The following is a 12,948-nucleotide window of genomic DNA, read 5'->3' as shown; positions in this document are numbered from 1 at the left end:
TAAGTTTTCATCAAGGAGACTAAAACAAGACTATGTTAGTGCTGGACAGTTGTACGTTTCAAATCCATGATATTTCTTCAGTGTGCATAGAAGGTATGTGAATATTCCTGTCATTGTATTCTAAATCAATTTCAGTAATCGTGAACTAATATGATTTTATTTACATTAACATTGTTCGGAATCAGCCATGTGGTGGATTTCGTGAAACAAAAGCTCGGCATATGTGGCAGGTTTCCAGTCTGAGTTGCAGTAATTTCAGAGGCCAATCTTCAACAAAGGGCCATAAAAACAAAGAGACTCATCATCCCAAGATCTTTTGCAGCACTTACAGAAAAGACACATCGTCCCCTCTGATAGGAGGAGACCTGAGGAGACTTTGCAGGGGGCCCAAGGTGATACAAAGTTTACAAAAGAAAAGTGGGTATTTGTGTTGTAAGAGATTTCTTTGTTGCTTGTGCTAAAAATCATTTCTAAGCGTTTTTTTAACATTTGGGTTGGTGTTGGTTTTGAAATTAAAGGGCTGCTCTTTTGAACATTGTTTATGCTGGTCTGTCACAATTATATATAACTATTAATCTAGTCAATCCTCAAAATTATTATCAAGAGTTCACATATACATTTCATATACTTCCTGTTTTTTTAAATAAGTGGAATGAAATGGGACCATAGTTGGGCGCCTCTTCTGGCATTTGCCCAAACTCCAGATGGTCAGTTTATCAGTGACTGTGATAAAAGCCACAGACCAAGAACCAGATACACTTTCCCCTAAACGTCCCCATTGTTGTTGTGTTTGACATCATGGCAGTTTCATACAGCTATATGACAGCCCCACCTACATGGAGGAGGCAGTTTTAAAAATGGAAAACATATTGCCTGGTACCAAAACCAAGTAGAGGCAAGCTGGGTAAAGGCAGTGCCACCTATGGAAATGCACCAATGGATTTTCAACCTCCGTGTACTAATTTTGATGGCGTTCAACCCCTAATAATGATTGGTAAAGCACATGTGGCATGGTTGAAAACATGATTAACTTTACAGTGGTAGCCAATCAACTTGCCATAATCTGAGTAACAATAAGCACCGTTACAGTACTTAAAAAGAATTCATTTATATAATTAAAAATGTGTATTATGCAAAAGGAAAACTATAGCTCCCTCTTTTCTGAAAGGTCATCCACACATGGAGGAAGTGCTACAAAACTTCAAAAGCAGAATTATTCATTGGTACATGGTGGGTTTTGGGAGGTTTATCCCTAAATAAAACAAATAAAAAGCATATGGGAATCCTTTATAGCAGATGGGGTCTGCGAGACTCCAACCATCTTCAATTTTCTTAAGATCATTTCTTAAACATGTCACCAGTTCCAAAAAGGAGTTTTTTTTTTTAAGAAATTGGAAAAGTCATAAAATATCAAGCTGAAACCATTAATTATGTATTTCTAGCTGTTAAATAGGGACATCAAGTGGAATATTAAGAGAAGCAGTCTACCAGCCAGCATCTTTGGAGAAACTCATCACTCTGGATGTTTTAAGGACTGAATATGTGCACCACCAAGAGTGACTTCTTTTTCAAGTTAATATAAAGTTGAATTATTTATCATAAATCTCTTAGAGGAAACTGCTGCACTGGATCTCTCTGGTAAGCTCAGAATAATAAAAGATCTGATTTAGATTCAAAAGAAACAAAAATGTTGCAACCAGTTTTAAACTGCTATAACAACAAATAGTTATTAATTTATTTACATGAATCTCTTCAAATGAATCTATTCTTGGTGGTTAATTGCAGAGTTGTTATGAAAAGTAGCAACTAAATTACCAAAGGTGCTAAGAGGCAAAAGCTTATGTCCATGCAGGCTATGACTGAATTTGTGTTTCTGATTTGTATGTGGTGAAATACAGACAAATTAATATCTGCCATTGTTACATGCTGCTGGTTTGCCTTTTTCTTTTCTCCCCTTTCCTTCAGTGATGACCTATTCAAGTGATATATTCCTCCTCTTCTATTCTTCATCAGTTTGTGGATAATAATTAACATTTCTTACACGTTATCCCCAGAACAGCAAAGCACACACAGTGAAGTATGTAGAGATAATGAGTGCTCGACTTTCCTCTCTGAAATAAGTGGAGGGAAATTGAGACATCTGGTGTAGATGCTTTGATCTGAAAGTGCACTAACTCACTGGGTGTAGTCAGATTGTCTTCATTTATTTTTTCATTTAAAATGTTAAATCAGAGCCTATGAGCCTGAAATCTTCTAGTGTGTATGTATCCGTCCATTTTATTTACCGTTTTCCCATGATAAAGAGTTAATGTCTTGAGATTTCAACACTTGAGGACCACAAGCTGGTTTTCTCATTATGACAGATACATTTCTCTCATTATCTTGAGATGAAAATCTTTTGTTTTTCTTGTGATGACTGGATACATCTAGAAAATGAAAAAGAAGTAAAAGAAGAAGGAGAAAGACAACAATATGGCCTGTTGATTGTCCAGATTACGACATGCTATGCATGCTGCCGTATTGCAACATTGGGGATATAAACTAAATAAGGCGGGGTACACTCTATAAAATAATAACTCCCGTGGTGTGAGGTGTGTTAAGACTAAGTTTACCCTGTCTGATCTGCTTGGATGATCAGGGCTTCCCTGATTTGAAATCACAAATATTCAAGATGATCTTTATTTATGATCAGAAATCCTGTTGTGTGGAGGGAATGTAAAGACAGCCAAGTACGCATAGCATCCGGGTACTCCATAGCATACAATGAGGTATCTGTAACCTGCACATTCATCATACTATGGTTATGAGTTGCTGTTCACTTCAATTATTCTGTAATTTCTTTGCTTCTTCCATGGGAGTACATTAGGAAGTTAAAATGTTTTGGTTTTGTACAAATGAGGTGTGGTTTCATATGAAGTCCTGTGGTTTTTCACCTCAAAAATGATCTTTTCTTCATTAATGGTGTTGTGCTACTTCTGTGACCCTCTGGCATGACTTGTGGCATGTGCCACAGGATGGGCAAGTAACGATGATATAGTGATGGGATTTACAGCTGGGAGTCCATGCACTGTGTCATAATTTGGAACTGACCTCACACATTGTTCACAAGTTCTCATTTCTGTTTGAGTTCATCAACCCTCTAAAGGGGGACGCATTTAGGAAGCAGCCTCTGATCAAAGCAGACCTGGCGCTTATCACAGTAGTGGTGCTTCTGGAGACAGGCCAGAGCATGTGATTCACTAGAAAGGGAGTGATTCTTCAGTGGTTAATCACTGCACAGTTGGAGTATGTGGAATTTGGGAGTAAAGTCTAGTCTATGCCATGTGCAACCATGAGGCCTATGCAAGTAGCCAACATGCCCCCTGGAGGAGCACTTCAGTCCATGGCAGTTCACACTAAGTAGTCATTTTAATATTTTGATTATTTGCTCTGACATCACACTGATGGTTCCACCAGCTGTCCTTAAAATAAAAAAACGCCCCGCAGTCCCTTGAGTAAAAGAATCCTGACATAAAAATGTCACCAATTGCTAAATTTCTGCTGTGGGATAGCACAAAAAACTCTGAAATTAGACACCTCATATGGGGCTTTTCTCTCTATTACATGGAGAGAGAGAGTGTGAAAGAGTAGCATGCAGCGCTGTCAGTCTACAGTGATTTTTTGAAAGGATGTAAAGTCAGTCAGATCAGAAAGTGTACAGAGATCGAGGAGGGCTCAAAACACTGCGTCATCAGCTCTGGACATGCCCTCAAACGGGTAGCTTGGTTGTGGTGTAAAAGCACATCCTCTGCCGCGCTGGGCTGCCGAGTCAAACCAAGTCGAGCTGAGCCACAAGAACAAAACTGTTCACTCAACCATTATTTGTTGTCATGCGTGTCATCTCATGTTTTAAAGATCGGTTACAATTAAAAAAATTCTGGTGCTTGCAAGGCCAAAGTTGAGATCTTAAGAAATAAGTCATAATCACAATAAAAAGATGCATGTCCACTCAGAGCTTCTGTACAATCCAACCATACATTCAGGTTTCTTTCAATGTTTTTTTTAATCTTACAGTTTTATTTTACAGACTGTTTTCTTCAAAGCCATTAACATTTAGGAATTTGTACAGTATGAGCAATAATTTTTCTTACTTTGATGAGGATCTTGCCCTGCAGGCTGTGAGGACTCGGTAATGTTTTGGATTCTCTGCTCAGAACGTCTCCCACGTCCAGTTTGTCTCCGAAGATTTCTCTCAAGTACTGAGCAATCTTCTTCTGCTGCTGGATGCTGCAGTGGTTCTCTATGGACAGGATTACTGGGTACCTGTGAGAGAAAATAATCAACATACAAGCTCAGGTTTTCATACGTTCCATTAGAATCTGTCAATATTTAGAAAAATGTGTTCAAGCAGAAAATCATCCCAAAAATGAGTTTTGAACCACTAGAAAATGAGAAGGTAAAACTCAAAAATAAAGCTGCTTGCCCCTCTTCACCCCTGATGTGTGAGTTCGGTGTGTTTATGTGTTTTCATTTACAAAAGGTGAAATAACTTGTGGCCACACAGCAGCAGAGCTCAAATGCCACATTTGTCAGACTGACAGCTCTCCCTCAGGGGACACAGCCACGTTCTCAACTCCACCTTTGATCCCCAAAACGCAAACACACTGCTCCACTCTTACACACAGCCACACTCACAAAAGCCTCTCCTGCCAGAGACCAAAGAGACACGGCAGAGAGAGGAACGTTTGTTTCGACACACAGAGAGTAACATACAGGAGTCACTCTCAGGTGACACTGTGGGGGGGCTCAATGAGCTGTGAAATGTGTGAATGCGTGTTCAGTGTGTGTATCTGCGGGAGACAGCGGCAACTCGCTTCATTGCAACACAGCCCAGGGCCCATTAATTATATTAACAGGTGGCAGTGATGATAAAATATCAGCTGAATAGGAAAGGTGAAACAGCTGAGAGAGAGAGAGGACATAGGCTATTAAATGTATTCATCTGTACTCGCTGTGAGGTGTTTAAAGGATAACTAATTATAACTTTAGGATGAGTTTATGGTAATATAATAATATCACTTCGTAATAGGAAAGGCTTTCTACAAATTAATATTTAGTAAATGTGCACAAAATCATTCGTGAAGCTACACTCAATCATGGTTTGTAATTCAGTTCTCAGAGGAATTCAAAGGACTTAAATTGATGCTTCAATGAGTAAAACATTGCTTCTTAAGGTGCAGGCTGGGGCACACCAGCGGTAGTATGGGCAGGCTGGGAGAGGTTATTTTCAATACCTTAAAATCACAGAGATAAAAGAATGTCTTTTAAATGATCATAAAATACTTAATTACACAGCCAGAAGTTTTCATCCATGTCCCCATTTGATCATTAATTTTGTCTGATGTATACTGGTGTCAACTGGTGCTGAATTAACTGACAAGTTTATACCGGTCTCAGAGGTCCCCAGAACATGTCTGTGAAGTTTGTTGCTGAAAAAACACTCCAGTATAGGATTTTTGCATGTCTAAAAAAATCCCTCTCTTTCAGCCCTGCTCAGAATGAGCTGTTTCTGTGTCTGAGCTGCCTGACTCCGCCTCTGACTCCACCCCTCTCAGGAAATGGATGTGTCTTAATGGATGTGGCTCTACTGATCCTCCTCTCAGAGGATCAGGGGAGGAGGGAGGAACTTTTTTCCAAGCGGGGAGAGCCAATTGAATCTGGGGGTGGTGGTAACTCCCCACATGACATCATGAGGGGAAAATCTGAGAACGGCTTGTTTCAGCACACATTTTCTGAAAGGTGGAGAAAGAAAGGGGGGAGAGAATGGATTTCTCTGATTCTTTTGGGGATTGAGGACAGGCCAGGGGCACACATTTTTGATAGAAAAGACTGAAAAAGTGTATTTTGCATAATATGTCCCTTTTAAGAATTTATCAGCATCTTTGAAGCAGTGGTTCTTAAATGGTGTTGCAAGGCGAGAGTTGTGCTGTGGGAATCTGTACAACCATACATTATTACTACAACCATACAACAACTAAGGGTAGTGTATAGGTTGTTTGCAATCACGTGATGAAAGTCCATCGGGGGTCAGGAAGTGGGGGCATCATCTAGCCAGATGAAGGGAGACAAGAGTCTTTTAATATTGAAAAAAATTCTCATTTTGCCACAAACATGCTTTTAATTGAAACAGTTAATATTACCAACTAAATGTTCCCGAATGAGCCTGTTCTACAAAATGGCTCTTTAATGTGAGCCTCTGCAGCTAGCTCCCGTTTGAGAGCCAGTTTTCTTTCTTCCATCATTTGTCATTATGTAATCCACATTAAAAAGACAAACTGATACCAAATGAAGAGCCGTTTTACGGGAGTCAGCCAGTTTTACTGAACTTAGTCAAATGATCTGGATGTGTTAAAAAAGACGGATTTCCCTTCACGACTGGGCAGACTTTAGGTCAGGAAACACAGGCAAGATCAGAGTTCTTTGTGGAAAAGGACCATACACAAGCGTTACCCAGGCTTCAGACAGGCTTTTACCATCAACATTGTGAGATAATACCACAATTACAATGCAACATTTTTTTCTGAATCTTTCACTACTTTTGGGACCCTCATGCGATTGACTGGTGACCAGTCCAGGGTGTACCAGTGCCCCCCCATGACCCTTAACGACCCTTAATAAGCAGTATGGAAAATGGATGGGTATTTTCACAATTTGAATGCTTGGCATAGTCATAAACAGATCAAACATGGCCTTTTTGGTGGTGTTTGTCTATGCAGACATCCCTACCTGCCCCCCAAGGGGAGTTCTCTGCATGATGCCATCTGCAAAGAACCGACTGTGTTACAGCTACTTTACATGGACATGAATATGGTTTGTCTGGAGGTTTTGGCTTAATACTTGGTGCGCCTGGGGCAAAACGACTTTCAAAACCACTGCTTTGGAGACAATAATGCAAGTTGGAAAGATTTTGCTGGGCCACAACATTTTTTAAAGAGAGAAATAATAGAAAGGAAAATTTAAGTGACTTTACAGATGCCTGATTGAAAGAAAATGAACAGCAATGGCTCATTAATTGTACTTCATCACCCCATAAATACTTTCTGTGGAATGTTAATGTATCTGAGGGCAAAGCATTTACACTGAAGTTCCCTGTTAAAAAAGATAACTAAAGGGTAAACTTTTGAGTTTCATTTATGAGACCCATTCCCTTTGACAGTATCAGACTGATTGTCCAAATCATTTAGATAACCCGGACATCTGGTTTGCTCCGACTGATGGTGTGCAACAGCTGGAGACTAGAGATCACAAGATCACAAGATTACAGGGGAACTATTGCTACCTTGGTGGGATGGGACAGCATTAAATTAATTTATTTGAAAAATAAAAACTTAATTTGCACAGCAATTTCAAGTTTGCATCAAAAGTTTGGGAATTTTATCAGTTTTGACATTTTATTCCCTGAAGAAGAAAACGAGCTTGTGCCATTTTCTTCACCTCATGAATTATAGCATCGACATCATGTTTGAATCTATAAAGTTATGGAGTTTTTATTAGGTGGTGTCTCAGAAAAGGCTCAGGAAAAATGTTTTAATTATTATTCACCAGATAAGAAAATAGAGCCATTATTGTTAAATGAGTTTCTACTGGAAGAGATATTAAAGAGGCTCACAAAGAAAACATCAAGAGGTATACAACTGGAAAATGACTTACATAAATGATGCACCACCTTAATAATTTAGTGAAACTATCCACTGCCAAATGCACTGATGCTTCTGGATAATTACATAAGTTGAGTCTACTCCAGCACTGTCTTTCACCTTTAAATAAGAAATGGTTTTAAAACCAGGCACTGTAATCATGAGGAGCTGCAAGAGATGTTAAAGCAAGCAGCCAAAGCAGCAGGAAGCTGCATCTTTCCCTGCTTTGTTTTGGTACTGTTGGACCCAGCTGAGACAAACAGTTGCCCCTCAGGGAACCAGAGGAAATGCTGCTTAACAGATGGCTCAGTAATAGGTGCTAATTACCGCCAGCAATCCCTGAGTGCACCCTGGAAAACACAAACCTTAAATGTTGCAACTTTCTTGTTGAAACATTGCGAAGAAAACCTTCAATCAGATTCATTTATATGCATTTCATTACAGCTGCTAGTTTAGACTCAGTTTTATAAGGAATGCTGCAGCTGTGTTTTAAAAAGAAGGCTGATTCTATCTCATAGTGGTCAGAAAGGGAGCAGAATTCCGTAGCAGAGGACGACATACAATCAGTATTAAAATCTCAGTGTTTCTGTACACACACTGAGAAATGATGCGCTGTTTTTCCTGAAGGAAAGATTATTACTTTCTCTACAGAATGCCAACAAAAAATGATGTTTCAGTCACATGTTTATGTGTGAGAAAACTGAAAGAGTAATAACTAAAATGTCATTTCTATTTGGCATTCTGAACCATTTTCTCCCCACACAATACCTTTGGGATAATGGAAGTGTCTCGTTTCCATGAAATGTCACAAACAATCTCATGTCATCCCATGCTGTGAGGAACTTTGACTCACTGGTTATTTATGAAGGCGTATTTATTGATGGTCTCGATGACAAACTTGAATGGTATCTTGGAGGTCAGGGTGTAGCCGTGTTGGACCATCGGCTCTCCCTCAGGGCCGTCCCAGCAGTCCACTGTGGGGGAAACACAAAAGAGGTGGTGCATGAATACAACACTGCACGCTCCAACAGTCAGCTCTGTTAACCTTTTATCTTCAGATATTGGTGAATATTTTTTTGTTCTGTATCAGCTATTTCATTATTACCTTAAAGATCCTGTGAGTAACTTATTTTGTGTTGATTTTGGCGCCCCTGACAAGTAGTATTAAATTATTCTGCAACAGAAGATAGTGGAAATAAAATCCATACTAGCAAAACTGTGCTTTGAAAGTTTTGAGGTTTCCTTGAAAACTGCTGCATCTCTGATCCTATATAATTTGCAAATATGAACACAGAAACACACATTTAGAAAAAAAATGTGTTTTTTTACTTTTCATTTCCAGCATTAAGCATATATAGAGGGATTTTTAATACCAAAGAGATAATGTTTGATGTGCTCTAAGATGAAAGATGTTGCAGATGTTGTAGGAATTTAATGCAACCATGAGGAGTTTTGAGATGGATATAATACAGACAGAAATGTATACTGATGTCTGGTTATGACCCAAAAAACAAACAAGACCATCAACGTGAAGATAGAGGTGGTAGGTGTAAGATAGATAGTTTGACTGTGTGCTATCAAAGCAGCTGCTTTGCTTTATTTCTTCAATGAGAGACACATTTGACAATTTAAAGAGTTCCAGATTATACTTTTTGTCAAAACACAAAACTTCCAGGATAGAAGTTGCCCCAGTTTATAAGCAGCAGCCTGTTCTCTACCCTTCTTTGCCTGTCACTTTTTGTCCTTACTGAGGAGTATTTCCAGTCAAACCAGCACTCAACGGTAATGGTAACACTGACATTATACTTCCATCCCAGACACCCCTCTACCCACCAATGTTTTACACTTCCTCCTAAGGGATTCCGAGGTGCTCCAAGATGGGATATATTATCCCTCCAGCGAGTTCTGGGTCTGCCCTTGGGTCTTCTCCCAGTTGGACTTGCCCGGAAGACCTCAACAGGGAGACGTCCAGGTGACATCCTAATCAGATGCCCATACAACCTCATCTTACTCCTTCCATCTCACTTGAAGGAGAAGCAGCTTGACTTCGAGATCCCCTCTAGATGTTCTCTCCTCACCCTATCTCCACGGCTGGATCCGAACACCCTCTTGAGGAATCTTATTTTGACTGCTTGCATCCCTGATCTTATTCTTTCGGTCATTACCCAAAGCTCATGACCATAGGTGAGGGCTGCAACATTGATTGACCGATGAATAAAAAATGTTGTCCCTCCAAGAACTGCCATCTTATTGTGGTGGAGGGGTTTGTATGTGAACCTGAGAGCTGTGTTGTCAGCCCCAAGAGCCTCCTAATTGGCAAACTGGTCCCCCGGGGGAGGGTCCAGACAAAGAGCGATTCAACAAATTCTCATGAATCAGAATATTTGGTCTAGAGCTACCTTGCCAAGAAAAGGGAAACCAAGGCGGCCCCCCAGGGTAGCACGACAGTAAGTGTCTGGTGGCTGGATCAAGCTCAGCCAGAACAGACAACATGAAGCTTCCACCCTGTGGACCTACTACCTGCAGAGATAGACATGGGGGTTGGGTGCAGTTGAGACAGGTAACAAGCAAGAGTGGACACCATTGTGTACTGACCCCTGGTAGCGCCAATTATACAACCAGTTTCCTTTAAATGCATGATTATGACCTACTAGGGAGAAAAGCGGTTAAAAAGTGGAGCAAAACCCCACTGTTCTGGTCTGTCACTATGTATTTTAGCATGAAGTTGTCTCTTGAAATTCACAATGATCAGGTGAATTGTTGCGCTAGGTATCATACACATATCACACACAGCATGGCAGTGGCAGCTGGACGCACTTGTAATAACATTGCATGTCATGGTACTTAATAAGGGTATAAGTCTCCTTGGTATATAAACCACAGCTAACTGTTAAGATGAAAAAGATATTAAAAGTGTCTCTTATACACTGGTATTCATGGTAAATATGTATAAGACAGGGGAGCAAATAGATAAAAGGTACAGTTTTGTCAACAGGAACAACCAAAATCAACACAAACTGAAAGCTCCTCACAGCAGCTTCGTAAAATCAAACTTGTCCAATTAAAACAGGTCCCTCCTCCAGTACATACAGCATGCCTTAACAGAAAAAAACACAGGTGTTCCTAATTACATTAACGAGGGCTCAGCTTCATTAAAGAATCCCAGTGAGTCATGACAGCGTGACAATGTGACAGCATACACCAACACCACGGCGCTTAAACCAAAGCAACTTCATTGCCGTTGATCTTAATTACTTTCTTTATGTACACCTGTGTGCGACTTCTGCGATGCAAAGTCAAACTGTCTTCTGTTAAAACGTTCAAATTGATTAGTCTTGCATGGCAACACTTTAAAGCAAGTACACGCGCTTACCTTCTACACAGCGGCAGCCAGACTGTAGCACCCAAGCGTACATGTCGGTTTTGGAGTGTGAGAGGAGCTGGTCTCCGGTCAGGTACGTGTTATGAGAGGAGGCGATGAAGTAGTTACTAAGAGGCTGGTCCATGTCCTGGTTCACCTCATGGTGCAGAGGGTTGAAAATGTCACACGTCGGACTGCGCATGAAACTTGTGAAACCTGAGGGGGAAACAGATCATCGTTAAACCGATTCATCTTGAAAACCAAGAGCAAGAAGAAAGTTTTACTGCCAACTATTTTTACTATCACTGTTTTTAGTGTCTTGGTGCAGAGAAAACACACGCAGCTAGAATAAAGAAATAAAAGCCTTTTTGAAAGAAGTACTCCTACCATCAGGGATCTTAAGTATCATCAGCATCAGATGAACTACAACTGTGTCAAAAATCACCCTCTAATCATTTTATAGAGAACTTTATATTGAATTTGACATTTTGCAGTTCTGTCTTAACCATAAGTGACAATCATTATACCCTATATAGTGGACTCACTGTTTTCCCATTGTGACTAGTAGCATATAACTGATGGTCACTTAACAAGCAAAATCATCACGTAATGTGATGATGCAAAGTTGTGCCAAGCTGTAAGTGGCGTTTGACTGCTCTCTTCAGGTGCGAGGTGGAGAGGAAGACTGACCAGCCTGGGCACAAAACATCAGAAACTCAAGAGTGAAGGATTTTTTGGCAGAGAAGCATCACTTTTTTTTTTAATGATGACAACAGAAGCATCGTTTCACCCTCAGGTAGCTTGTGTTATGTCTAGCTATGGCTCATAATCAAATTTGCTATGGAGGAAATAAATAGGATTGTTATTTCTGGAACCACACTGATGAGCTCTATTTGGAAAACACCTATAAAGGGGTAACACATTACAAGCAAAGACAAAAAAAAATGACTAGAATATGAAGAGGACTCCCAGCAGCCAAGTCATACTACACCCCTTTAAATGGCTTCTCATAGGGACATGTACAAAATCTCTACATCCAAGTGGATTGGTCTGGGGGGGGTGGGGGATAAAGCAAAGGAGGACAGACAGGAACACTCAAACCAGAGTCGAGAGGTTTGAAACCACCCAGCTGGTGGATTCACTTTGCACAGCCAACTTTATTTCGATGCTGCAGCATGAAGAGGACTGAAGGGGAAGAAAGCATCTTTTCATCCAGAGCGGAGGAGAGGAAATGAGACAGGAATACCGAGAGCAGGAGATAAGCCACGGAGGGAAAGGAAGCAGACAGTTAATGTGGAGATGAAATGGAAAAATGTGATGCAAATATTGGGGAGATATTTCTGTTATGGGAAGTCTGTGATGATATTGGACATGCAATCTTATCAATGGCTGGATCCAGATTGTATGCTTTGTGACATGAATCCTTGGAAGGACTAGACTGGATATCACATACAGTCACATATATAATGAAGACCAAATACTAAAGGAAAGAGCTCATCACACTGCATATAGAAGTCTTAATGTGGCTCTATGCTCGATGCATGTTGAAACCCCCACGTTTCATGCGTGCAGAGTAGACATCAGACATACTGGTGTGATCAGTCAGACACACACAGTGTTAGCCTTCATGCTTCCAACACCAAGATTAGTCGCACCCCTCCTCCTCCACCCTCCCATTGCCTCTCCCCATACTCACTCCTCTTTTTCTGTCACACTCTCATTTGCTTGTTTTCATGGCCCTCATTCTGACTTCCCAATTTTCTCTCTCTGGTTATTCTCCTTAATTCTCATTCCTGTTTATTGGTTTAGCTCACACTTCAGTCACATTTGAAACATCTAAAACACCTTAAGATAAACACTTCCAAATGACAATGAGACAAAAATATTCATCGCCAGTATTCAGTCTTTCAA

At 40.3% G+C, this 12,948-nt stretch overlaps 1 protein-coding gene across 1 annotated transcript in view; it reads right to left on the bottom strand.

Moving 5' to 3' along the window:
* The window catches only part of plch1 (phospholipase C, eta 1), a 117,165-nt gene that overhangs the window by 33,114 nt on the left and 71,103 nt on the right, over positions 1–12,948 (bottom strand). Inside the window, exons 8-10 of the mRNA XM_041796034.1 lie at positions 11,050–11,253; positions 8,530–8,650; positions 4,131–4,302 (exon numbers count right to left, since the gene is read on the bottom strand). Coding sequence (XP_041651968.1) covers positions 4,131–4,302; positions 8,530–8,650; positions 11,050–11,253 — 497 coding nt within the window. The remainder of the gene's footprint in view (positions 1–4,130; positions 4,303–8,529; positions 8,651–11,049; positions 11,254–12,948) is intronic.

This window comes from Cheilinus undulatus, linkage group 2 (assembly GCF_018320785.1).
Source record: "Cheilinus undulatus linkage group 2, ASM1832078v1, whole genome shotgun sequence".
Classification (NCBI taxonomy): domain Eukaryota; kingdom Metazoa; phylum Chordata; class Actinopteri; order Labriformes; family Labridae; genus Cheilinus; species Cheilinus undulatus.
Note: the sequence above shows the minus strand (reverse complement) of the source record. Positions and strands in the feature narration are given on the sequence as shown.